Genomic DNA, 26,548 nt, shown 5'->3' with positions numbered 1-26,548 from the left:
AAAAAATGACAGGAGGAGCGCGAATCGCGATACGCAGTGCTAGATTTGCGATGTTTTTTTATGTATTATACCATACTTTAAAAAATATCAATCACAATTCCATACAAAAGGCCTTATAATCATACATATATTATATTATATATATATATTATTAGTTGTGTAATGTTATTTTTTCTCAAACTATAATTAAAAGTGTGCATGTAAAGACGTTATAATACCCTGTTTCCAGAAGTTGTTTTCTGTCGAAAATTATTTAGTAGATTATTGGATTATTAAGTCAAATTTTGCTAGAAAGTAACGGAAGAAATTACACACGTTGTAAAAACTGCATGTGCGACTGTGTATTAAAATTGTAATTAAACTTTATACATATCCAAAATTAAATATATTATAATACAATTGTTACAAAAAGATAACCGCTAATCGGCGATTATACTCGTACGATGAAAGAGCTGATTTTGTCAGATCTGTGTTTGTTGTAATCAAATAGATTACAACAAAATGAGTTAAAAGTGTGTGTGTAAAGACGTTATAAAATACCCTGTTTCCAGAAAAGTTGTTTTCTTCGAAATTATTTAGTAGATTAGTGGATTATTAAGTCAAATTTTGATAGAAAGTAGAACGTAGAATTAAAACGTTGTAAAAACTGCATTGTGCGAATGTGTATTAAAAATTGTAATTAAACTTTATACATATCCAAAATTAAATTAATTATTATAATACAATTGTTACAAAAATATAACTCGCTAATCGTGCGATTATACTCGTAACGATGAAAGATCTGATTTTGTCAGATCTGTTTTTGTTGTAATCAAATAGATTCAACAAAATGAGTTATACTCTAATTAACAGACAATTATTTTACATACGTATGTTACTACGTACAATCCGATTATAGTAAATCCTTATAAACAATCATTATACCGAAATATTACTTCGAATAAAATTTCTATGAAACCTACTTCTTCTTTTTCTTCCAAATAAAATGTTAAATTATAAGGGAAACACGAGGAAGATTACTTTTTTCGATTTCTTCTAATTTGATCACGTCACGAGTTATGGTCTCCTACAAGAAAATTTTCTTCGTTGCAAATAATCTCATCCTCGTAAGAAACCCATCGGTGTGTCTACAGGCGTTTTTTCTTCCTACGGAAATCTACGTAAACTGGATCACCTAAACGTATGATACCACTTGGCCCTCTCAAAGCAAGATGAATTCCCATAACTGGAGCCTCACCGATAAGGGGACGAATTTTTGGATCAAACAATTTGCCTATAGCTGTAAAAAAAAAAAAGTAATCAATAGAATAGAATATTTTATATTATAATTATTATAATAGTATCAATAGAATATTGATATTCACTATAAATATTGATAAATCCTATATTATTTATGAGACTACATTAAAATGTTCTCGAAGAAAAATGATTAAAATAAATTAAACATCGTCGAGCTAATCAATTTTGCAATTAATTACAAAAATTAAATTGTGTAAAGAAATTATATACCTTTTTAAAGTATTTAAAGGTTCGACCTTGGAATTTTTAGTACCGGTTTCAGGATCAATCGTAGTTAAATTACATCTAGTACAAGGTCTAATGTTTCTAAAAACAACGTCTCCGATCTTAATCCAATCCCAACTATCCTTCGTAAACGTTTGCATTTTTCATAACAAAATTCGGTCGAAAATTCGACGAAGTTATCGATTCTTTCAATCGAGAATTTAAATCCGTATCGACGACTCATTTATAAGATGATAGCTGGTCTCGTCGGGATAAGCACCCTGTTAAAAAAAAAGAAACGTTCGATAAATTATAAATAAATGTGAACAAAATTATTGTAGGTCGATGAAAACAATAACCACAATTCACATAACGCGATTTTTAATGTACTAGATGAGTAATATACGGTTACAATAATAGCAATAAAATTCATAATAATAACAATTATTCGTATATATGACTTCACGTGCATTCTTCGTAAGCAGATAAAACAACATACGTTGAGTATGTTTAAAAGATACACTGTATTTTGCGAGAAATACAGTAGCTCAAGATGACAAAGTACAAATTGATGGAAAAAGTATGAAAATTTGACGAAAGCAATTCCACGCGTTCCAGTTAAATGTTTTCGTAGTTGTCATCGTCGTAATGAAGGTCAACTGATTCTAGGAAAATAAAAAAAGAAAAAAAACCTTTTATAAATACTCACGCTATCAGCGTTTTCGATCAAAGGGAAGACCTTGTTTCGTATTTTTCTCACTGGTCGATCTAACGGATAATGGACCAAACGAAAACCGACGTCTTCTTGAAGAAGAAAACGCGACAACCATCTGGCTGCTTCTTCTCCGCAATCGCAAGCCGGTACTGTTTGACCCCATACTGCGGTTTGAAAACTTTTTCCAGGAATACGTGCGAGATCTATCGAAACCGACGTCATGCCAGGAGCATTTAGGGTTAAAATTGAATCCGAAACGCTTGGTGATATCTGTTAATAATTACATGATTTTTTTTTTTTTTCAATTCTATTATTTAATAAGGTAAAAGACCCTATAGCGGAACGAGACCCAGTACCGGAACGATTTCAGCATTATTATATTATATCTTATTGAATATGATATGGAATTTTAAGAATTTTTATTTTTTCGAAATTTTAATGGTTTGGGCATGAAATAGAATATAAGTAAAATTTACAAGTCCATCAATAACATTAAAAAAAAATAAAAATTGTAGGACCAAATTTAATTCGATGACTTAACTCGATTCCTTAAGGAATTTGCTAAGAAAGCAGTCCGTAGTCTTAAGCTCGTAAAAAATGTAAAAAGCAACTTTTTCAAAAGTTTTTTTTTTTTTATGTGTCCGCAGAGGTATTTAGAATTCACAGTCTTAAGTGTTAATATGAAAAAATTCATTAAAATTATTAATTTTTGGTGTTCGTCTATCGGTACACTCGAAATTGGCCCGACCCCATACCGGAACAGTCTGCCATGTTGATATTTTGTTAATATCAACTGACATATGCAATGTATTTTGTTAAAGTGCAAGGTCTAGTGCAATACAAAAATTATTTGTGATTGAATAAGTAATACAGTAAGTACAAAACTTCAGTTTTGAAAATAAAAAAAAATTTGTGTATTTAATATTTTGCTCTAAAACTAATAATTATAAAGTTTCACCCAAATCTTGTGTTTACATTTATTATCAAGTCGAAAATATATATTTTTTTTATTATTATTATTTATGATTACTCGTTTAATTTGCAATTTTTAAATGTTTTATGTTTCGTTTTCAATATAAAAATTAGTCTTCATAATTAAAATTAGATCTTTTATAATAAAATACTATTATTAATAACTTCAATTTTTCAACTATTCATTGACTTAATTAAATTAGATAAAGCATAATTTTTTCATTTGGAGAAACTTTTATCGTTCACTGTTCCGGTATTGGGCCAATCATATTCCGCTATTAGGGCTAGTCATTTTTAGCGTTCCGGTACTGAGTCTTTTAAGCTGGTTCGAAAAACATTTTTTTTAATTATTAAACTTTGGATAAGCTATTTTTAATTTTATCGTATATCTGAATATTTTGTTCTAAACTATTAATTAAAATTAATTCATTCTACGGGCTGAATAAATATTTCTTAAATAATATAAACTGTCACATGCCCTTCGTCGTTCCGCTATAGGATCTTTTACCTTTATACATATTTTAAATAATAATTTAAATTAAATTAGATATTTTTTTATTTTTAAACTATTCAACATTAATGATATTACTGAAGATAATAAACAGAATTATTTACAAAATTTATTACCTGCATCATTTTTGGAAATTGTCTAGCAGTGACAAAGCGTCCATTAATATCAATAACCAATAATGTCCGATCACGTAACCACCCAATTTGAGACCCAATACAGTACACTCCATCGTCGTGTATCTAATTGGACCCAATGATTTTACCGGATATGTAACGAGATCGCTAAGTTCACCTACTTTCCTCCATTTCGAAGGTAGTTGATACTTCTGTTTACGGTTCCGCCACCACCAAAGGATGAAAACTACTGTAGCGACAGCAATAGTTGCTGTTGTAACGCAGGCGAGACTCGTTCTATCTGTAAACAAATGTAAGATCAAAAATTAATAAAAAGATATGAACTTGCTTCTAATTATAAATTTGACTGATTTGATCTAATTGACTCAAAAAAAAAAATAAAATAAAAAAAGGAGAAGTCGAACTCGTTAGCTGTTTTTAAAAATGCATCGAGCAAATGGTAGTATGCGATGATCCAACGAAGATGCTTTTGAATGACAAATTTTGATTACATTAATCGAAAGATCATACACATGTTTTATAACAAGATTGTAGTTTTTTTTACGCAGTAATTAAAAAATTATATTAAATTAAAATTAATGTGTTGAACGCGTTTCGATATTTAAAATAATCGTCATGAAATATTTTAAATAGTAGTGATCAAGAATATATTACTGAGGTTAAAATGAAAGATAATTCCAGCATCGTTAACATTGTTTTTTGATCTGTCTTTAATTAAAACAGAAGAAAAAATTGTCGTTGAGATACAGATTGAATGTAGCGAAAATAATTCAATGTTTTATATGTGTATATAATTCCAATGATTTTTTCTTACAAAACGTAACGATTGTAAACGATTGCTACAAAAAGGATTTGGAGAATCGAAATTTAAAATATTACTAATAATGAAAATATTACTTTACTCTCAGAAACAAACATCATTGCTAATAAATTCTTTGGCGAATTTTAATCTTTTCTTCTTATTAATATCACTAATGTATGGCTTCTGTGTATCTGTAGTACACTTATTATAATTTAATAAAATATTCATAGCAAACTGTTCAAATACTTTCGTGAGTCACTGTAAATTAAACGTTTACCTTCTAAATCACCAATAAATAAATGTTTGCTTCAAATTACAGGATAAGCTTTTGGTCCTGCGAATATATTTATCGAGTTATACCGATACATTTTTAATTAAATATTTTAGTTAACAAATATGATATAACTATTGTCGTTTGAAACAATAATTGTTGCAATGAGCTCCGTGATTAATTCAATCAACTGAAAATTATAGAAAAAGTTTAAATATTTTAAAATAGTATTATGATTGTTTATTTAAAATTGCTAAGATTAATATAGACATTAGGTTAAAACAGGAGAGAAACTTGCACTTTCCTTTCTGTCTTTACAAAAACGAGCAAGCATAAAGAAGAAACGAGACTATTAATGAATACGGAAACAAACTTTGCACAGAGATAAAAAATAATGGGTTTGCTGACAACAAAGACAAATATAGGCATACAAATTTCTCTCAGAAAATAAATATTATTAATTAGCATAAAACTGTTTATAGAAATCATTTCGGAAATCTACACTTTGGATACTTTTATGATCGATAAATGCATAATAAAAACAGCAAGCTTTTATTTATATTTTTTTATTTATTTTTTATTATTTTATGTTATTGCAAAACTTTATTTTCATATACAGCAGATTCCCACGATAAATTGGCTATGCGTTCTATGAATTTCGTTTTAAATGAAAATTCTTTTTCTATAACGTGATATTTTCTTTTTAATTTTGTTATTGAAAAATATTTTATGTAACCCTACAAGAAAAGATACAGACTAAAAAATATCGGTTCACTTACTCTTATAGTTAACACAGTTTTATTAATTACAATATAATTGTATATAATTAGCAGTCTTTGCTCGTTAAATGTTTAACTCTCTGTTCTCTTTTTTATCTGGTTGGTCCACACATCCACGTTCACAACTGAATTATTACCCAATTTGTATGTTTCATTATTCTTGATCGAGTTCTTTGTGTCCAAATACTTTTGTGGCTTGAGCAATCGTACGTTTGTAAGAATAAACATAACATTGTATATAGATTTTCGATTTGCGTGAAACTATACCTGTATAATTTACAGAGTCATACCTCCATCTAATGTAATAATTGTCTGTAAGTGTGCTCTATAATACACAATGTAATGTTCAATAACAAAATAAAAGTTTATTTTATAACTGGACGATCATAAGCTTGATTAGAGATTAACAGAAATAAACTGATTTGCGGAAATTCGGATTAACCCGTCAGTATTCCCGCTATGAGCATTTTGCTCACGCTCGAATTAAAACAACGATAACTTTTTTTATCTATCTATCTTCATGAAGTTTTATCTATTTTCAAAATAGGAATTCCCTAAATTTCTCAATCCTATGTAAAGTTTAAAAAAAAAATGTTTTTTTCATGCACCTAAGAAATTTTGAGAAGTTTTTCTCATCAGGGGAGTATAAGTATAAGCAAATGAAAAATTTACTTTCGTTAGCGGTCGGATCAGTTCGTTGCATCTTCGTTGATGTTACGGTTATTCGACTGAATTCGGTAATAATTCGTTACTTTTAAATTTTATCGTTACAAATGCATTAATGTACATGTATAACAAAAAAAAGGAGATAATAATTTAAAATAATTAGTTAAATAAGTTTTAATAATAAGTTTTTTTTTTCGATTAACTCAGATGTGTTTATGTAAGTATTTGTTCTTTAGAATAACTTGTCTTGATATCATTTCACTGACAACATTGTTGACATGTAGACCTAAAAGTATATTTACTTATACTTAAAAATTAATATTTTTTAAAGCGGAAAACTTATTAACAAACAAAACAGTATATTCTTAGATTGATGTTATTTCTAATTTTGAATTATAAAATCATCTCAAATATTATTTATTTATTTAATAATCCTAGAATATTTTCTGCATAGATTTTATTCTGCATAGATTTTGTCCCACGTGACCCGTAGCCTTGAAGAAGAATGTGCTGACACTTCTTTGATAACTTTCCCGACAATCCGACGCTATTCTACCCCCTGTTACTGATTTATCAAGAAAAGTATTCTTTACAATTGGTCAAAATTCTAAGCACGTACAGCAGTATTATAGCCTAAATCTTATTAACTTATGCTAATTAACCTGAATTAATCTATTATAACCTAAAATCTAGTTTAACTGGATACACTGTAAACAAACTGTTACATGACGACGTAACATTACCAACATTTTTCAAATCCTCTTCTTATCTTAACGTCTTTTCAAGGCTTTAACGCGCTGTTTAAATTGTTTTCAACGTCATTGCACATATAAATCATCAAACAACTTTCATAGATAAGATAAGGTGTACGATTACACTTCGTCATATTTCATTTGCTAATTATACGAGAATTTCATTTCTAAAGCATTGAGTGATAAACACGATAGGAATTAAAAAATAAACAAACAGACGGTAATAATAGAAAAAAATGAACGAAAGATACGATGATTATCGTACCGTGAAGGGACTGAAAAGGATCAACGAAATTTCTAAGAAAGGCATTGCTTTCGAAAATGGGAATCCAAATCGCAGAACGCACAATAATGAAATTAATATTTATCCGATTTCAACATATAAATGTGGAATCTTCTTTTAACTGTAAGTACAATTGAATTATATTTTTAAAAATTTGCATAAAAAAAAGTTTAGTTGTTAATGAAGAGTAAAGGCTTTATGAATAGTTTAATACCAGTTAAAGTGTTCAATGCGATCAAATGTGTAACTTTAATCTTTTTTGAAAAAATGGCACCTAGGTGCCCATTTAATTCATGTCCACGATTTTATACAGTAATGCACCACTTTATTCATTACTATATGAAATTTCAAATAAATATATAATTACAATTCAATTACTTTTTTTAATAGAAATGTCCGCCACTTTTAATCCGCCATTTTGTTTTTCAACAAAATAATATTAAATTCGTAATCAGCAATCTCGAAAACCTGAATATACCAATTTTAGAAATGATTGAATAAATTTTTTATAAAAATGTACGTCATTTTCCAGTCGCTATTTCGTTTCTTTTTTTAAATAATATCAGATTCGTAATCAGTGACCTCGGAACCCCTCAAATACTAATTTTCAATAAAATGAAATTCCATCTTCTACTTTTGGCCACACTGTACTAATAATTTTATCAAATACCGGTTTTTAAAAAATCAACTAAAAATCCAGTAGACATAATCGTATCATAACGATAGAAAAAAAACAATATCACATAAAAATTCAAACAGTTAGAGATAAACTTATCGTATAATTTCATTCAATAAATCTCTCCGGTCTTTAATAACAGCGCAATGAATCTCAATTACTATAACTACGATAAAAAAATTGTCCTTGAAATAATTTACAAAATACATAATTATAATTAAATAAATATTAAATAATCCATACTTGTTGTCATAATTGGAGTTACGTTGAAAATATAGAATGAAATAATGTTGCGAAATTTAAGGTTATGTCAAAACACACACGTTCAGATCAATTTAATAATACCACTCATACTTTGAACGTCTGGCGAAGAACTGAAGGACGTTCTCGACGAGAGACTCTCTCGATCATCCATCTCTCTTTAACTCTTTTTATCTTCTTTTCCTCTCTTTTTTTTTCTTTTTCTTAATTATATAATTTCACTCACTCATTCTCACGGACAACAATACGCACTATCCAACCAATGAGGAGCGTTTCATCGTCAAGTTCATTCAATCGTAATGTTTCACTTTTTTTCATTTATATAGGTCCCCCCCCCCCCATTCCGAACGTCCGTCCAAATTTTTTGAAGTAAAAATTCAAGGTTACGACAGATGGTTTCTATGATTACAATGTAACGCAGTTAGACGGGAAAAAAGACCCAAGATAAGAATTCATATGCGAGTAAGAGAGACAAAGCATATTATACATAGCATTTTCGGTCTTCTTTTTGTGCTTATTTTCTTATTTATTTTTTTTTTGTCAAGTGAAAACTTCTTTAGAATCGTTATGATTTAAAATTCGATGAAACGAAAAAGCGACACTAAAAAGAGACAAAACATATATGGGGTATTCCACGTCAAATCGACCACTTTTCGGCCCCGACACTTTTCGATTTGACTGAAACTTTTTTATCATTTTCTACCCCCATAGAAAACCTCTTTGAGAATTTTTTCAAATTTTTTTTAAAGAAGTGTCGGAATCTTTCTAACATTTGTGTATTAACGGTAGAATAAGAACAAAACAAGTGAAAGATCTTGGTATTGGTAGGCAGATTAAGTTTATTTCAACAAACGAATTATATATTAATGTAAATTTTATTATGTTAATTAATGTTAATGTTAATATTAAAGCTAATGTTCAAGTTAATGTTTAAATTAATGTTCGTTACATGATCACATCCCCCACTCACTCTGTTTCCCTATTTCCTATTCTGCTCGCGCTTCTCCCACATCTCTGTCAACTCTCTCCGAACCAATCACTTTTTCGCACGCTACAGAAGTTGACTTCAAATATTTTTTTATATTTTTTTCCAAAAATTACATTTAAAAATAAAAAATTTAAAACAAAAAGCGTTCCGATAAATCAATTTTTGACAAAGTTACGACTATTTGAGAAAGAAAGTCATTTTTTTTTTTAAATTCATAATATTTTTTGGGTTGGGTAAAAAAATTTGAGAAAATTCTCAGAGAAGTTTCCTTTAGGGTAGAAAATGGTAAAAAAGTTGTAGCCGAATCGAAAAGGGTCGGGATCAAATTGGTCGATTTGACCAGGAATCTCCTATATACCTACATCTATAGGATTTAGCATGCGAGAGAATGAGATAGAATATAGTGTTTCCTATTATCTCGGTCTTCGTTTTGTGCGGTGCTTCGTAGCCTCTCTACTCTTGCTACTAAGCGTTGTATATATGTGTGCTTGTGTGCGCCTGTATATTGTCGACAGAACCTAAAGAAAAGGCATCGTATATATCAGTGGTTCTCAAACTTTTTAGGTCCATGAACCCCTTTTTATAGTCAAAAGTTGTCAACGAACCCCCAAGTGAAAAAGCTACTATAAAACATAGGACAAAAATTTAAACAAAAAATTGTTAAAGAAATATTTATTGAAATTATAACTTTTGTTTAAAATTAAATAGAAAAAATTAATGACTTGGATGAACATGATGAGATTTTATCAGTATATTTATGTCTGATTCGATGTTTGTAAGTAGCAAACGCAAATCCCCACCAGCACTAATTTTTAACCAGTTTCTTTTTTTTGTAATGAGATTTATAACGGCACTGAATCAATATTCTATCAAATAGGAAAGCGGGAAAGCAGTCAACAACTTCTGTACAATAACCTATAACGCAAGATAAAAAATTAAGATCTGTTTTTATAACCAGAATTTGTGGTATCCTTGTTGAAACATTGGTTTAAGTTCCTCATTTGTGGATATATTTTTTTTTTTTTTATTAATAATTAAACCTTTCGTGGACCCCTCGACGTTGTCCAGGGACCCTCAAATCATTTTTAATCTTCCACGAACCTCCTGAATGATACTAGGGACCCCTGGGGGTCCGTAGGGACCACTTTCAGAACCACTGGTATATATCTTTGCTTTCTTATTTCTTTTTTTCGTTATTGTGAAGTAAGCTTAATAAATTTTTTTTCTATTTTTTCAATAGTATTTTATAATAATTTTATAAGAAATATAATAAAACAAAAAAAACGCATTTGTATTATAGGCAATGCGAATTTATTTTTGGCTTACGATATAAATTTTGTTAAGAAAAATTTATTAAGAAAATTAGAAAGAATTATTGTTTTTCTTTTATTCAAGGTTCATTATTTTTGACAATAAATAAAGAAACGGCGTGCCATAAGCATTAAGATTCGATTTAAAAACGCCGCGCTTATACGCCGATATATATAGATATACAGACGCTCGACACTCGACGGCCAAAACGAAAAATGCTTGCTACCGAAAGAAAAAATATAAAAAAAGAAATATCGGTTTCTTCTCTCACTCGCACTCACATTCATGATCGTTCGTTTGTGTTCAGTAACACGGATGCTGGCACGCACACTAGCCCGCTCGCGTGTAAAAGCCGACTGAGAGGCGGGACTTGCTTTTCCCCACTCTTACAATTACTTTTACCACTCTTTCTCGCTTATTTTTGCAAATACGAAGATAAACCTTAGAACATTTTTTATGTATTTTTCAATTCTCTACAACTTTTGTTTGAAACTTTTTTCGATTAAATGCCTAGATTCTAAGATAAGGCCATATCTTACCCTTTTTTACCCTTTTTCTCAAAAACTTGGGATCCTATTGCAAAAAAATTAGCACCAATCGATTCAGCGTCGTCGACTAACCCTTAGATTAAAAAATCCAGAATACGGCTGAAATTCAGAAATTTGACCCCTTATTGAGCACACTATATGGGACACCCAGTATATATATATATTTATATGCACTGTGTACTTGCTCTGGTCCAGCGTTCTACGTGTTGTTTGCGTGTATAATACGTGTGTGTGTGTGTATGTGTGCGCGCGCGCCTGCGTATTACGAAGAGACTTGGAAAAAGGCGTCATAGCCAGGATGATGTATTGTTAACGTGTATCGTTTATGTGAGTATTTTTATCATTTTAATAAAAACAATTTTCAAGTATGCCGAAAACTAATGCCGAAAAGTGTCGTGAAAATCGGCAGAAAAGAAAAAAGAAAAAAATATTAAGGAGGTCCCAAAAAGTTGAACGGAACGTATTCGTGAATTTCGTGTACGCCGAAGAAGGTTATTAAATGTGCGAAATAATATTTCTAATGCGCTTAATAATAATGCGTCCACTGTAGAAAATAGTGAAAACGATCATCGTAAGTACTTAAATATTTTCTAACCAACAAATTTCGTCCTTAATCCTTACTGCTCGTAGATCACATGCATAATTTCCATACATCGCGTGTATAACCTTATTTATTATAAGGCTTACATTTCGTTTCGAAAAAAACGATAGAAAATTTTATCGTTGTCAAAGAACAATAGTATCCACAATTCAATTGCTATCTGAGTTTCCAAGACTAAATTTGAATCGACTTAAAAAACAATTAAGAAATTATTATATGATTTTATAAATACAAGGAAAGGGTTGTCACTGTTTACCTTTAACTGCTAAAGTTTGAGGTTATGAACGGGATCTTCAATTAGACGGAATAGCATCGTCGTCGAATTTTCTTATACTTTCCGAGACATTGATGAAAACATTGTAGACATTCTAAATTTTGATATTGTAGTTCAATATAAAAGACCACATACGAGGGCAGGTAGAGTTGCAATCTTTTGTAATATAAATGATGGAGAACTTGTTACTCCACAATTAAAATATCAATGCACAACAATTGAAATTATTGTCTGCTCAGTTTTCTAAAGTGGGGGAAATATGTATTTGTCAAAGTAGATTGGACAAGGGTAATTCAGTTATAATTGTGGCAATTTACATTTATCCCAACCAATCAATAAATACAATTATTGAATTCATCCACGAGAGTTTAATAATGATTTTAAGTGGGAATTTTAATCTGAATTTTACATTGGATACACTGCGTTCCTTTGATTGAGTTCCTAAATACCAAATTAAATTTAACCCTTTGCGGTCCTATGTCGAGTGTGACTCGACATCGCTTTTCGTTCTGGCGCGTCCTATGTCGAATGTGACTCAACATCGCTTTTTGTTCTGGCTCGTCCTATGTTGAGTGTGGCTCGATATCGCTTTGTGTTCCGTATCAAGTTTCACCCGTCTATGTCTCAATCTTACGTGTTATCATTAGTAAGTTACGTTAGTAAGGTCATAAATATTTTTCAAAGTAAACGCTACCAAGCGGATAAGCGACTAGTGAAATCTGTACGGATTAGCTGGAACGAAATGGTGAAGAGCGCTTGGTCCGCAAAGGGTTAAAAATGTGCCATGCTAAATCGACAACCAAAACACCAATTAACGCTGTATTTCAAAGATATATTAATCAAATTCAAATCAAAACACTTATTCCATACTTTAGTTACCATAAGCCATTCGTGTCATTTGTTAAAATTGAAAACTTAGAGTCTACGTAATGTAATATATGTAGAATAAAATGTAAAATAATTTTTTAACTTGTGATAATAATATTATATAAATAAACCTTACAATTATCCTACTTCTCTGATACTCTGCATTCATCTCATTCTCTCGAAGTCTAGTTTTCTGAAAGTTTCACTTCTACCGTGTATGAACTGCACACATGTTTTTTTTTTATAATAAAGTAATATACAATCAATTCTTAGTCGAGGATTATAAGTAATTTTTGCTGACGTGATACATTGACATGAATTGTTACAAATAATGTTACAAAGATTAGTGCAAACGGATGTAATTGTTACGGTGTATAACCATATTATTAATTAAGAAAATCTTATTCCTAGGTCGCAAGAGTACAAAATTTTTAGTCTATCAACCAAATTATAATTTTTCAGCAAATTATTTGCTAGATGGTTCCGATGGTTTATTTACTTATGAAAGAGAGAATACTTTGTAGTGGGCTCAGGCCTACATGCTTCTTCTTTCGAGGGAGGAGTGAAGACGCTGTAAAATGTTCAGTGATGTATAGCGTATATTAAGGAGCATCCCATGAGCAAAAAATCTGTGTAATTGATCAATTACATTTGTACTCGCTACAAGTATGTATCATAATTTATTTTCATAATTATAATATCCATATTACGATATTCATACAGCTAACTTAAATTTTTGAGCAATTATCCAAGTATTGTGTTTCAGATAGAACAAGAGAGAAGTCTAGATAAATAGTGCGTCTCAACCAAAACCTGGTTTTCATTTATCTATTTTAATTTTGTAAGTATCCTTTTATAAAATAATAAAAAGTTCTAATAAATATATATATATATATATATATTATATACATATAAAATTTCTATTAGATAAAATAATTATAAAATACTATTACTAAGCAAGTTATATATAATATATATGTATTCTATTGTTTATAGATTTCAAGATGCCGAAAACAAATTATCAAATCTCAAAGAAGAGTACTGATCAAAATAAAGCAACGAAAGTTAAACTACCACAGAAAACTGAAAAGGAACGTATTCGAGGGTAAAGAGCTCGAAAGCTTTAAAAGGAAATACAGCAGCCCATCTGTGAGATGTAAATTGAGTGTTGTAAATCAGGATGCTCCCCAACCTGGTACTAGAGAATGCTGATATTGCCAAATTATCTCACTCAGCTAAATAGCCAAGTTAAATCAATACGAATGTAAGTTGAAGTTACTGATCAAATTATTATCGTTCAGGCTGATGTACATCAATGAAGTTTGTTTCAGCTTCTACACAATCTAGGCACAAGTTTGCATTGGCAAAAGAAATGTAGCATGGAATTATATACCAAAGAAATCAGGTGCATAGTGATGCCAAGAGTACAGACTGTGGCAAAAAGTGATGGAAGACGCCGATGCTATTGTCATTGAAAAACCAGGAGAATCTCCTGTTACTACTGCTTCTCAAGGGTCAAATTGAATGCAATGCAACTGGATCCACGAACAATTTTAACCGAAGTAATGGAAATAGAGGCTGATATCCATGATAGTTGCAGAACTATCAACATCAAATGTTCGATCGATCAATCAAACTGATGTAGATCAACAAATACCGTAAAATGCTTATCACAAATATTATCAAGCTCATCAGGAATTTACAACGAGATTCGTTCGCAATAAATTAGGTTATATTTGCACCATTTGTGATAAATTATGGTTTAAAGAAGATTTGAAAGAACTGCTAGATGCACATCATGAAATTCTACCAGACATTTATTGAGAATATTCTGGTGTGCAACACGTACTTTTCTACTCTGAACAAACAAAAATTCCAGCGATGTCTACTTGTAATGGATTTAAAACTGCTACAAGATCTTATTGCGGAGAGACTAACCTCACCATGTTGATGGACATATGGTATATATGGACAAGTCTTCAATGTACCGGTATCTGTAAACACAACGATTAAAATCCTTCCAAGAAATATCAATGATGACTACTGCATAAATGTGCACATCAAGCTCAGGAAATTCATCGGACAAGCTATTTATACAGTTTGCTCGATAAACAAATGAAAAGCTTGGTTAGAAGTTTTGATATCATCTCAGTTTTACAAAACATACAACATCGACATTGGCAAAACAATTTTCAATGATGATTAAGTTTTGCCAGAAATACTTCTTTTCTTATTTGGGTCAATACCAAAGATTTAGAGAAGAATCAATGTAACACTATTTTGATGATCGAGTGAGCTGAGATTTTTGCGCTGCTTATGTAGCTGAATATGTTAATAAAACTTACAAAGTAGTGAGCAGTCTTCAATGGCTAATCATTCAAACTGTGAACGAGTATCTGGAATTCGACATTATTGACATTACACGAGAAATTTACATCAACATGCTTAATAATGTAGAATTGATTAGTCAGGAGGCAGATTGGTATTTGTTACATGAGCAAATGTCAAAATGCTTCACTATCATAGTTGGTATTCCAACAGCATGGCCTGTTGAACGACAAAGGTTAAAAAAATCAAATCAAGAACTAGAAAAGATGACTATTGAACAAGATTCGACAAACATCTGAAAAGATAATTGGTTTGACAAATATAAGAAAAGACATTTGGATTTAGACGACATTACTTTAACGCAATTTATTGTAAATAATACAGTTCATTATATAAATTTTGTCACATTATAGTCACATTATATAAATTTTGATATGGAAAAAAACAGAATGACACAGAAAACAATGAAAAAACAGAAATAGTAGCTGAATTAAAATTTGTCCAAATCTATGATGAAAATGAAGATTTAATTTGAAACCATTGTAAAGAATTTAAATAGAGTTTAGATATTCAAAAAAACTATTGAAATTTGTCAGAATTTATGTTGTGAAAATGAATCAGAAGACGAAGCAAAGGCATAAAATGTTGCGAATAAATATCCTGATACTAATCCATTTCAAGAGTTGTACGATAATTCAAGTGCCAATATAAGTGCAGATATAACTTTGGCTACATTAAACAAATTTAAAGCAATTGCGAAGAGAAGGGAAAATCTGATGCTGAATCACCAATTTCGTGAATTAATGAAAATGACGAATGAAAAACAAAGTGAACTATTGACACATGTAATATCACATCTACTATCATTGAATGCTCCTCTTCAAATGGATGTGATAAAATATTGGTCATTAAATTAGTAATGGATATCTACAATCGTTTCGCCAACAACGATGCAATTTGTAATGCATACATCACTTGCATTTCAACTAGAAAAGCTTCATTGGTAATTGATGGTACTTAAAATATTACTGTCCAAGTTACTCCCTTTGAGCATTGAAGTCGCTTATCAATATCATACTTTATTCAAATATGTCAAAATGTTAATCATCAATGAAGTGAGTATGATCAGCGTGGAATTACTTTCATAAATTAATTCACGTATGAAACAAATAACTGGGAATTTTTATATAATTTTCAGAGGATGGACATGATTTCGATAGAAGATTTTCTACAACTTGCACCAGTCAGAGCTATTCCTATCTACAAGCGAGTTAAACAGAGTATGGTTGGACCACTTTTACGGCAAGGATTCAAATTTTATCAATTTAATCGAATGATGAGGCAAGCGAAGCAAATATTTGCAACAATATACACTGAAATGGACAACTCCTTCACCAAAGTGAGTTAAAATTGATTTAAGCACGATTGTTTACAGGTCATGATAATTTGTAATCATTCACGGTAGCGAATGGTCTTTGATTTATCTTGATTTAAAAAATGGATTTGGATTCAATGAAGACACGCACAGGTGGTTTGGTTTTGTTCTTTTCTGTAATTCATAGGAAGTACAGTTTTTATTTTTTTTTTTTGTGCTCACAAGGAAACATTACAGTTAAACGCAAAACGGATTTTTACGAGCTTCGATATATCAGTAGTATACTTTTAAGGTGCCTACACGTTAACGTGCCAATTTATTACCGGATTTTGCAGCGATTAAAATCTCATATCGTTCTAATATATTATATATAATATTCTTATATTTTGAAGTTAAAATGTTTGTTATTAAAAATATTGATAGTATATCAGAAGTTGAAAATAAAGCTTATGAAGAATCAATATACAGTTAAGTGGCAAAATTAAGATTAAAAGATGCAACTGTATACTTTCAAAGTTTGCTAGTTGCAAATAATCTAATTGTTTCAGAATATTCGGCTTCAATTGAACATTGGAAATTCTTGCTGAAATCATTACTGTGAGTGGTGAAGAACACATAAAAATAAAACGTGTGGAGGAAAAGATTTCTGAAGACGTCAAAAGGTGATGTCTCATCTGACGATTAAATTAGAAGAACAACGACAAAAAAGAATAAATCAGTTTGGATTATAAAGTTAAAATCGTTAATATAGCAAAAGCACATTCTGAAGTGAAACCTGCGGACGTTACGGGTAAGAGAATGTTGTTGCTTAAAGAAAAGAAGCTTTCATCAAAATGGGAAAAGGAATAACAAAGGAGAAGGTGATATATTAGATAACTATTGATTCTTGGTCTTCGATTGTTTTGTTGAAATTAGGGAAAATTGTTAACAGGTCACGACCAGGAATTTGCAGAAATGAGCTTTAGCAGCTGCAGGACAATTTCCGGATTTGGAATTCAAAGCTACGGAAGTTGGATGACAAAATTTAAAAACAAGTATGGAATTCGTCAACGAAAGATTACAAATTTGTTTCGAAAATGGAAGCAGCAACCATAGAAGAAATCTTGGCGTCTGCAGCAACCTTTCAAAAGCAAATTCATTCAAATTCATACCAAATTTATTGAAGACTATGTTATTAATAATGATCAAACAGGTATGTTAATGCAAAAAATCTCAAAATTATCTTCGATTTCAATTTTACACTTACCTGCTCCATATAACTTATGTCTTTTCTTTTTATCAAGGTTCCAAAATCCAATTTAGCTATAATAGAACTCATGCTAAAAAAGGAAAAAACTTGTTTCTGTTAGAAGGCTAGATATTAATAAAGTGACGCATTATTTTATTTGGAAAAATTTTACCAAAAGTATTTGTATGTCTGCAAGAACCGGACACTTTGCACCTAGAGTCCAGAAAAAAACAGTAAATTATTATGTGGAAAATATACAAACGTCGCGTTGTAAATTCATCGAAGTCTGAAAAGCTCGTGACAGAATTTTACACTGACTTCCTCAAAGATTGCTTCAAATCTTACTTAGGAAAAGAACACTTTTCTTCTCATCATAAACTTTTGAGGACGACAAAAAAGCCTGAGTTATATGATGAAGTATTCCAGGCTGAGGTGATTGATCGCCTACCTGTACTATTAAAGTTATTTCTTCGAAGTGTATTCCACCTTGCGACGTTTATTTATATAGGCAGGTTAAAAATCTGATAAAGCGTATGTGCAGAATTGTTTATATTTAATCGAATACAAACGAAATTTCAATTCTTGTAAAGAAAGCATTAAGATACAATCAATAGTTCATCAATTTTCATCATAGATAATTTTTAATAAAATGATTCGATATTTTTAATACGCTTCAGAATTATTAATTATAAATGAAAGAGAAATATTTTTAAATGTTAATGAAATTTGTTTTCCAATCATTCTATTAAAAAATCGTTACTCTTGTAAAAAGTCATCTTTCATTAATTGCGCAAGATGTGAAAAAATTTATTGTTTTTAATATTTCTAAAGTAACAACTTTAATTCTGGCACCTGTATATAATAAATATTAATGAATATACAAAAAAATGTCCTAACTCATAAATATAGAAAAATAATAGAGAGAATTCAGCGAAGCTCGTTGACTTTCTGCAGGAAAAATTTCATTTTAGATGAATAATTTTTTAACAAAATCGAGTCGAAAACAAACGTGTTTATTTTAGGTATCGTAAAGCCATCGTCTCTACTATCTACGAAATTACCTGAAGATAATCTACAAATAGATGAAATAAATGAAATTATTTTGCATTCAGTTTGTTCTGTTTGTTGCATTTTACGGCACTTTCACTCACGAATTTTCTTAATATGCATATCTTTTGTAAATTAATATATCTGTCAAATTTAAATAGTCATTTGCGATAAAGAAGTTTAACTTCAAAAGCGAGTAATGAGTTGTTTTTATTTAGCTACAAATCCAAAATTATAATAGCTAAAAATTTATACAAATTCTGAAGTATAGCTACTATTGAATAATTACTTTGATCGGAGTAAAAAATTGATCAATCAATTGTCAAAAACCCCATGATATTCAAATATGAAATTTATATCGCTGTGCGACAAAAGTTAAAATTTATATGAAGTCTTAAAACTTGGAGAATAATTTTTTGTTTACTTATTTCGAATCATATGATCGAATAAAAATTCAAAAATATCTAAAATAAAGATCACCCTAATATTCAATAGACTTAAATAGCAGAACAATATACTGTACCAGTTGTGAATATGCTATAATCATTGTAACACGAAAACCCTAATTTAAAGCGACACCAATAATGGCGCCAAATCAACCTATACAGTTCTTTTTAGTATTTACTTTCACCACTACGCGGCGTACACATATAGAATTTTTCCGTTATTACAATTCTCGTCTCGAGTATTCAAATAAGACAATACTAATCCTGTGATACGTTTAATGAGTGTTAGTTGGTGTGATATGTTAACCTCTAAAATAAACTGTGTTATATATTTCTATTAAACTAGTGTACTGTGTATGTAATTAGTTAATATTACTATCATTGAGATATCATTTAATGAGGAGATTAAAGGGGGAGAGAAGATAAGATTTAAATTAAAAGTAAATCATTTTCTTTTGTTGAACTCCTCCACATTTTTTCCAAATTTTCCTTCTCCATGTTTGTACCCTTTATCACAATATTATTCCTTCTCTTCTCTCTCTCTCTTTCTCTCACCCCTTTCCTTATCCCATTCCAGTTTGCATATTCTTTGTTCTAGTGTCTTCTTTTCCTCCATCCATTGTTGTCTTTCTTTCATCCACAATTTCTTCTCCTCTTTCCATTCCTCTTCCCTTTTTTCTAATATGCTAATCAAGCTTTCTAATTTCCTTTCCATTCTACCCAACTTCTCATTCATCTCTCTACTATCTTGGTTCTCCTTCCCAAAACATAACCTTGATTGCTCCATCTCTTTTGCTCCTGCATAGCTTCTTGTTTTCATATTTCCGCTCGCTTTACCATTCATTTTAATATTTTCCATTGATTAGTTAGAAATCTTCCTTACCGACTCTTCCACCAACGTTTTATCCTTTATCCTAACCTCACTTTATTACGTGTCCTCCCGCTTTTACACTATATAAGCTTCTTACTTTACTTTCTTAAAGTAAAATAAATATCGAAGTAATAGTGCTTTTACGCGTAAAAAATGTCCACTGATAGAAGAAAAAATCGTTTATTATTTGATAATGATATTGAAAAAATAGAAAATATGAAGACAATATTTGAATTTCAAGTTAAAATGTGTGCTAATCGTACTCAATATGAATCTCCTGAATTTGTATTACAAGGCACTGATATACATTGTTGTGTAATATTAAAAGAGGAATATGATTATTGTATAGCTTTTTCTTTACACATTAAAAACGATTTCAACAATTTCTGTGTTGATAAACCACGGTTTGAAGAAATTTTATGGTTTAATAAAAAGCGCAATTGCAATGTAAGTGTAAAAGTCAATAAAGAAAATCCAACAACAACCGTCGATTGTCTCTATGGAACTAAGGGTTATAATTGTAAAGTAACTGTCACGTATAGAATAAAAAATAACGAAAGTATAAATGACGAAAATTTAACAATGCGCTCTAATCTGCAATACATGTATGAGGACGAAGAATTTACGGACGTGATAATAAATGTCGAGGGAGAAGAATTTTCTGCCCATAAAGCGTTACTTGTCGGAAATCCTGTATTCGCAGCAATGTTACGAAATGATATGCGAGAAAGTAAAGAAAACATCATTTATATCAAGGAAATGGATCCAGCAGTATTTCAGATCATATTGAGATATCTTTATCTTGGTAACACTGGCAACATTTATTTTAAAAAACTTGGAGAAGATTTTCTTATAAATTTAATAGTAGCAACGCATAAGTATCAAATGAAATATTTGAATACGGAATTAATCAATATAGCAATAGGGTATATTAACCTGAACAATGTTATTAAACTTCTTATACTCGCAGATAGATTTAACATTCCGGAAATAAAACAAAAGAGTATGCTCTATATAAGAAATCATCGTAAGGAAATTTCTGACTCCTTACCATTTCAAGAACTAATAAAAGAGAATCAAAAATTAACAGGCGAGCTCCTTTTATACGTCATGAAAAATGGTCTTCCATAATACGGTCAGTTTATGATTTATTACTTTTTAATACATTTGATTTTGTATCTAATGTAATCGCATCGAAGTTTGTAATAATAAACAACAAACTATGGCAAAAAAGAATGTATTATTAGAAAAAAAAACACGGGTGTGTGTACTCATGCACGCACGTAAAAAGTTATATTTATTTGGCGTAACAAAACAATATTACATGTAACTTCAATAACCTCAAAGATAACTTTAAAAATAACTCCACAAATTTTATCCCGCGTTTCAATATATTCTACATTTGTAAAAAAGACGATAAAATAATAAAATTAAGATATTAAATACAATTTTGATAAAGGTTTAATTCATAAGTATAATCTAATTTATTTATTTATACACATGAGGAAGAGGAAGGGTTTAATTAAAATAAGAAATAAAAAATAAGAAATAAAACACTTGGTTGAGCCAATAAAAAGTATAATACTTTACTTGCTCGTTAGGGAAAACCTTTGTTGCATAAAAACCTTGGTAAATTATTCATATAATTAAAAATAACTTCAGAAACAAAATAATTTAAATATAACTATATATACAATTTATAAATGTTGAAAATGAATTACGTCACACGCACTAGTTGATCTGATTGTGATTCAATGAGTATGTGAATTACAAGAGGCGTATGGTAGCTACAATATGATACAAATTGTTTACTATAAACGTTATCTAAATTTCGTATAAATACAGCATCAATTGTAGTACCATGTCGGGTTGTAGGAACTGATTGATCGTTATATGTTAAAAGATTTAAATCTTCACGTAAACAGTTGATGAGAACATCAGATTTTTCCGAGTTGAAATTAACATTAAAACCTCCTTATATATTATATATATTATATAGTAGTTATATTATTATATAGGAGGATTATGGGTACATATAGGAAAACGATAAATGTAATCAAAGTAGAAGAGGAAGAAGCGGAGGAATTTGTGATGGAAAAGGGAGTAAGTCAGGGATGTCCGTTAAGCCCGACTCTTTTTAATATATATATGGCGGACTTAAAGGAAGAGATGAGAAAAGGGCAAGTAGGAGGATGTAGAGCTGGGAACGAGAAGGTGTGGAGTGTATCGTATGCTGATGATATTGGCTTGATAGCAGATAGAGAAGAAGAGCTGAAATGTGTGTTAAGGAGGTTTAGAAAGTATCTAGAAAGTAAGAAGATGTTATTGAGTGAAGCGTAAACAAAAATTCTGGTATTCGAAAAAAGAAAAGGAAAAGATAGAATGTGATTCTATCTTTTATCTTTTTTATTGATTTATTTATTTATTACTTATTTATTTGTGATTTTATCTTTTATCTTTCTATCTAGATAGTATGTGGAAGCGGGGAGACAAAGAATTAGAGGAAGTGGAGGAAATAAGATACTTAGGATACATATTACAGAAGAATGGAAGGAATGAGAGGCACATGGAGGAGAGAAAGAGGAAAGCAGTAATTGTGATGAAGAATGCATGGAGCATAGGAGAAAGGATATCTAAGAAAAGCTACAGAAGAAGAAGGAAATTGTTTACAGCGTTAGTGGAGAGTGTAGCGTTATTTGGAGCAGAAATATGGTGATGGGAGGAAGATGAGAGGTTGAAAAGTGTACAAAGAAGAGATATGAAATGGACTTTAGGGTTAGATAGTAATATACCAAATTATATAGTGGAGGAAGAATGTAAATATGAGAGAATGAGAATTAAAGCGTTAAGAAGAGTGTTAAAATTTGAAGAGAAGATAAGGGACTCGGATATAAAATTGGTGAAAGAATGTATAAGAGAAAAGGATAGAGACAGAGAAAGAGAGAAAGTAGGGAAGGAATAAAAAATGAGAGTCGGAATAATAAGAAAAGAAAAAGTAAAAGAGGTATGGAATTTAAAAAAGAGTTGAGAGAAAATATATTATTGAGCAAGGAAAGGAAAAAAAACGAAGAGAGAATGGATAAGATAGAGAACTCAAGGTATAACACGGTATACAAGTATATAAGAGCAGAGGAAGAACCAGAGTATTTGAAAAAGGATATGCCAATGAGGAATAGGAAAATAATAGCAAGATTCAGGTGCGGAAATGAATGTAAAAGCAGAGAATTTTGGAAAGGAGAGGAGGAGAAAAGGTGTAGATTGTTCAAAGAAGGGGAGAAAAGTTACATGCACGTATTGGGGAAATGTGAAGTAATGGGAAGTGAAGTTGGAATAGAAAATATACTAAGTCAGGATGCGAAGAAGGCAGAGATACTAAAACGAGTGGTAGGAAAGAGAAGGGAAGTGGAGAAAATTTGAGAGAAGAGTGTTAAGATAATTTTTTTATATAATGTCAGTTATAAATTAGAATTTTTGAGTATCAATTGTCATGTTTGGATTATAGTTTATATAAGATGATATATGTATGTATATAGTTAGATTGATTATTATTGTAGGATATTGTAAAAGAAAGAATCTAAAGGAACCCCTCCAAACCCGAAAGGGGCGGAGTAAGGAATAAATAATAAATAATAATAAATATTATTATATAAGTAAATATTATATATATCTACTTATGTACGCACGTAAGAAGTTATACTTCTTTAGCGTAAAAAAACAATTTTTTTCGCCGCCTATATGCCTTACAACGTTCAATGTTTGTTTGTGATGGATACTTTCTATTACAATTAGATATATTTTTATAACGATAGTAATAGGCACTAAACTTTCTTCCATTAGTTTTAGAAATCTCGAATACTGAAATAAGAATTTAAATGGATACTGATACTGATGAAAAAGCTGCAAGAGATTATAGTTTAATAAGAATTATTGTAGAAAATAATTTATAAATAATCGAGATGCATTCATTTTTCAAATCTTTTGATAGAATATTCATGCATATTGTTTCTTCCCAGTCTGAATAAAATGAGGACGGTGTCTTCCAAAATCTTTCATTATTTCAGTATTATCGGCTTCTTTTTATCGTTGTTGAAAATAATGCGCTATCTCTTCCAGTAAAATGATTGATCATCTATGCGGAGAAAATAAGTTTTCTAATGATTTCAATAAATATTTTTCAAGAAAATTATAATAGTTGTTTCCTTCAGGAGAAAGATTATTACTTTTACCTTTTGACAGATTGGTAACTTTACACAAATGTTTGTGTATGTGTGAACTTAAATAATTACTTTTTAATAATATAAAGTCGCTCACGAAAGTATTTGAGCAGTTGCCATGAAATATTTTATTAATTATAATAAGTGTATTATAGAACACTTATTAACATATTATTAACATTGGATGGAGGTTTGACTCTGTAGATTATACAGATATAGTTTAAAGCAAATCGAAATATATATACAATAATTATGATTTATTTTGTAAAAACGTAACGATTGCTGAAGTCACAAAAAGATTTGGAGAATCGAAATTTATAATATTACTAATAATGAAAAATATTACTTTATTCCAGAATGAATCATCTTTGCTAATAAATTCTTTGGCGAATTTTAATCTTTTTTTCTTATTAATATCACTAATGTATGGCTTCTTTTTGGGAACCCTAGCATGATAATCATTTGTACGTAGTACTCTTGTACATAATTATGGATGTACATCTTTCTTAAAGTTCTGATTAACTATTGTTGCAAGTTTTGTAGCGGTAATCTTTGGATTTTTTTTTATTTCACGGATCAAAACTCTTTCTTCTCTTTCCGCTAACTTCTTTGATAATACCTGAACGGTATTTATTTTTTATAATTCCTTCAGATTTCGATTTTTTAATAATGTAATGTATCGTAGATTTATTTATATTTAAAAATTTACTTAATCCACCGTATGTTTTTATTTTTTTGCGCTACTTAATAATTAATATTTTATTACCTTCAGAAATTTCGCAGAAATTCGCAGCACCTACCACCTCACGTGCGATAATGTGGCAGGACCACTAGAATATTCGTGGCTTCCACAGGTTTCCGGCGTAATAAGTCAGGTAAGAGAGTTCTCTAGCATGCGGTAAAATATATCTCGCGACGTATTTGCGTTACAATCGAGTCGCGTTAAGAGCCCGCTCCTTATAAGTCCGTCAACGAACATTTCAACGAAAGACCTTCCCCTCCATGAGGTGAAAAAAAAATGTATTTTAAAAACAAGACACAGTATACTATAAGATGGATAGCAATTTTACTCGGAGGGACTCAACGCGATACCAAAAAGAATCATGCATACACTAATACACGTAAAAAGTAGGAGAAGTTTAACTGACGACCGTCACCTGCGAAGGAATAGTAGGAATGCGGAAATTCCTAAAATTATATTCTCCTTCACCCCCGTACACAGGTTCATAACGAGATTAGACTGTATTTCCTTTTCTATATAGTCTATTTTCGAGCCACTATCTATTTGTATAATTTCATTCTGAATAAAATATTCGCTTGTCCCGGCTTTTCTCTCAATTCGGTGAGAGTTTTTATATCGAGGCAAGTTGTATTCATTGTATACCAAATGTGTGTACATTGATTTACTTATCCATCCCTATTTCACTCATTCCTATGATAAAAATACGGCACGCATTAACGAACTCACGAATAATTTCTTTCCTAATATTTTTGTTAAACATTATTAATTAGATATATATTGTTCTTCTGAAACAGATGTTTTTACTTATCATTGTAACATTCTTTTAAACTTAGGAAAAACTACTTATAATTCTTGCTGAAAATTGATTGTTGTGAGAATTGAAACTTTTGGAGTGGACGAGAAATAATTTTTAAATGTTTTATATATAATAATATTTATTTAACATTTTTATTTATACGAGTAAAGGAATTTTAGTTTAGTATTAAAGATGGAGAATTGTTAAAACAAAAGTATAGAGTTAAGAAAAATAATAATACTAACTTTCTGACTGTTATCTTAACCGTCTGATTGACACTGTTCGATTCTGCATTTAAACTTAAGTGACAGAAGAGGCAAGTGGATGATATTTAACGACAGAAATAAGTCCTTGTTCGAAATATCAATATGATTGAACATTATAAACAATTTTATCTTTGACTATTTTAGCGTTGACTAAGAGGAACGTAGGGCAATGATACAAATTGCAAAACAAAACTGGATTCATTGGTTCTTCCAAATCTTGAAGCTACCCCTAATCCAGACTCAATGAATTCACCATTTAAACATGCCGGTAATAATAAATGTGAAAATTCAAATGGTCTTTCGATTTCCACGATAGCTATG

At 30.2% G+C, this 26,548-nt stretch overlaps 1 protein-coding gene, 4 long non-coding RNA genes and 1 pseudogene across 8 annotated transcripts; 5 read left to right on the top strand and 1 right to left on the bottom strand.

Moving 5' to 3' along the window:
- Nucleotides 1-1,127: 1,127 nt before the first annotated feature.
- Nucleotides 1,128-8,724, bottom strand: LOC122513527 (annotated as a pseudogene).
- Nucleotides 8,725-11,404: 2,680 nt separating this feature from the next.
- LOC122526727 lies at nt 11,405-13,997 on the top strand. Of its 2 annotated transcripts, none has more exons than XR_006306170.1 (4): nt 11,405-11,743; nt 13,377-13,580; nt 13,681-13,755; nt 13,911-13,997. It is a non-coding gene; the product is annotated as an uncharacterized LOC122526727 (long non-coding RNA). The 2 variants fall into 2 exon arrangements; XR_006306171.1 differs by having other exon boundaries at nt 13,326-13,580.
- Nucleotides 13,998-14,127: 130 nt separating this feature from the next.
- Nucleotides 14,128-14,357, top strand: LOC122526755. The gene is made up of 2 exons (XR_006306207.1): nt 14,128-14,178; nt 14,246-14,357. It is a non-coding gene; the product is annotated as an uncharacterized LOC122526755 (long non-coding RNA).
- A 3,415-nt stretch (nt 14,358-17,772) lies between these two features.
- On the top strand, nt 17,773-18,011 carry LOC122526730. Its single transcript, XR_006306178.1, has 2 exons — nt 17,773-17,809; nt 17,901-18,011. It is a non-coding gene; the product is annotated as an uncharacterized LOC122526730 (long non-coding RNA).
- A 231-nt stretch (nt 18,012-18,242) lies between these two features.
- LOC122526746 lies at nt 18,243-25,811 on the top strand. Its single transcript, XR_006306198.1, has 2 exons — nt 18,243-19,778; nt 25,196-25,811. It is a non-coding gene; the product is annotated as an uncharacterized LOC122526746 (long non-coding RNA).
- On the top strand, nt 20,121-23,142 carry LOC122526686 (speckle-type POZ protein B-like). Of its 3 annotated transcripts, none has more exons than XM_043650229.1 (3): nt 20,121-21,344; nt 22,228-22,520; nt 22,682-23,142. In XM_043650229.1, the coding sequence occupies exon 1, from the start codon at nt 20,363-20,365 to the stop codon at nt 21,338-21,340; it is 978 nt and encodes a 325-aa protein (XP_043506164.1). In that variant the 5' UTR covers nt 20,121-20,362; the 3' UTR covers nt 21,341-21,344; nt 22,228-22,520; nt 22,682-23,142. The 3 variants fall into 3 exon arrangements, with proteins under 3 accessions (XP_043506164.1, XP_043506162.1, XP_043506163.1); XM_043650227.1 differs by having other exon boundaries at nt 22,678-23,142; XM_043650228.1 differs by having other exon boundaries at nt 22,228-22,593.
- Nucleotides 25,812-26,548: the final 737 nt, after the last annotated feature.

Source organism: Polistes fuscatus, unplaced genomic scaffold (genome assembly GCF_010416935.1).
Source record: "Polistes fuscatus isolate 324 unplaced genomic scaffold, CU_Pfus_HIC Scaffold12, whole genome shotgun sequence".
NCBI classification, from domain to species: domain Eukaryota; kingdom Metazoa; phylum Arthropoda; class Insecta; order Hymenoptera; family Vespidae; genus Polistes; species Polistes fuscatus.
The sequence above is the reverse complement of the archived record's forward strand: the minus strand, read 5'-3'. Positions and strand labels throughout refer to the sequence as shown.

Coding starts and splice junctions, on each gene's coding strand:
- LOC122526686 (XM_043650229.1), top strand. CDS start 20,363: ATGTCCACTGATAGAAGAAAAAATCGTTTATTATTTGATAATGATATT.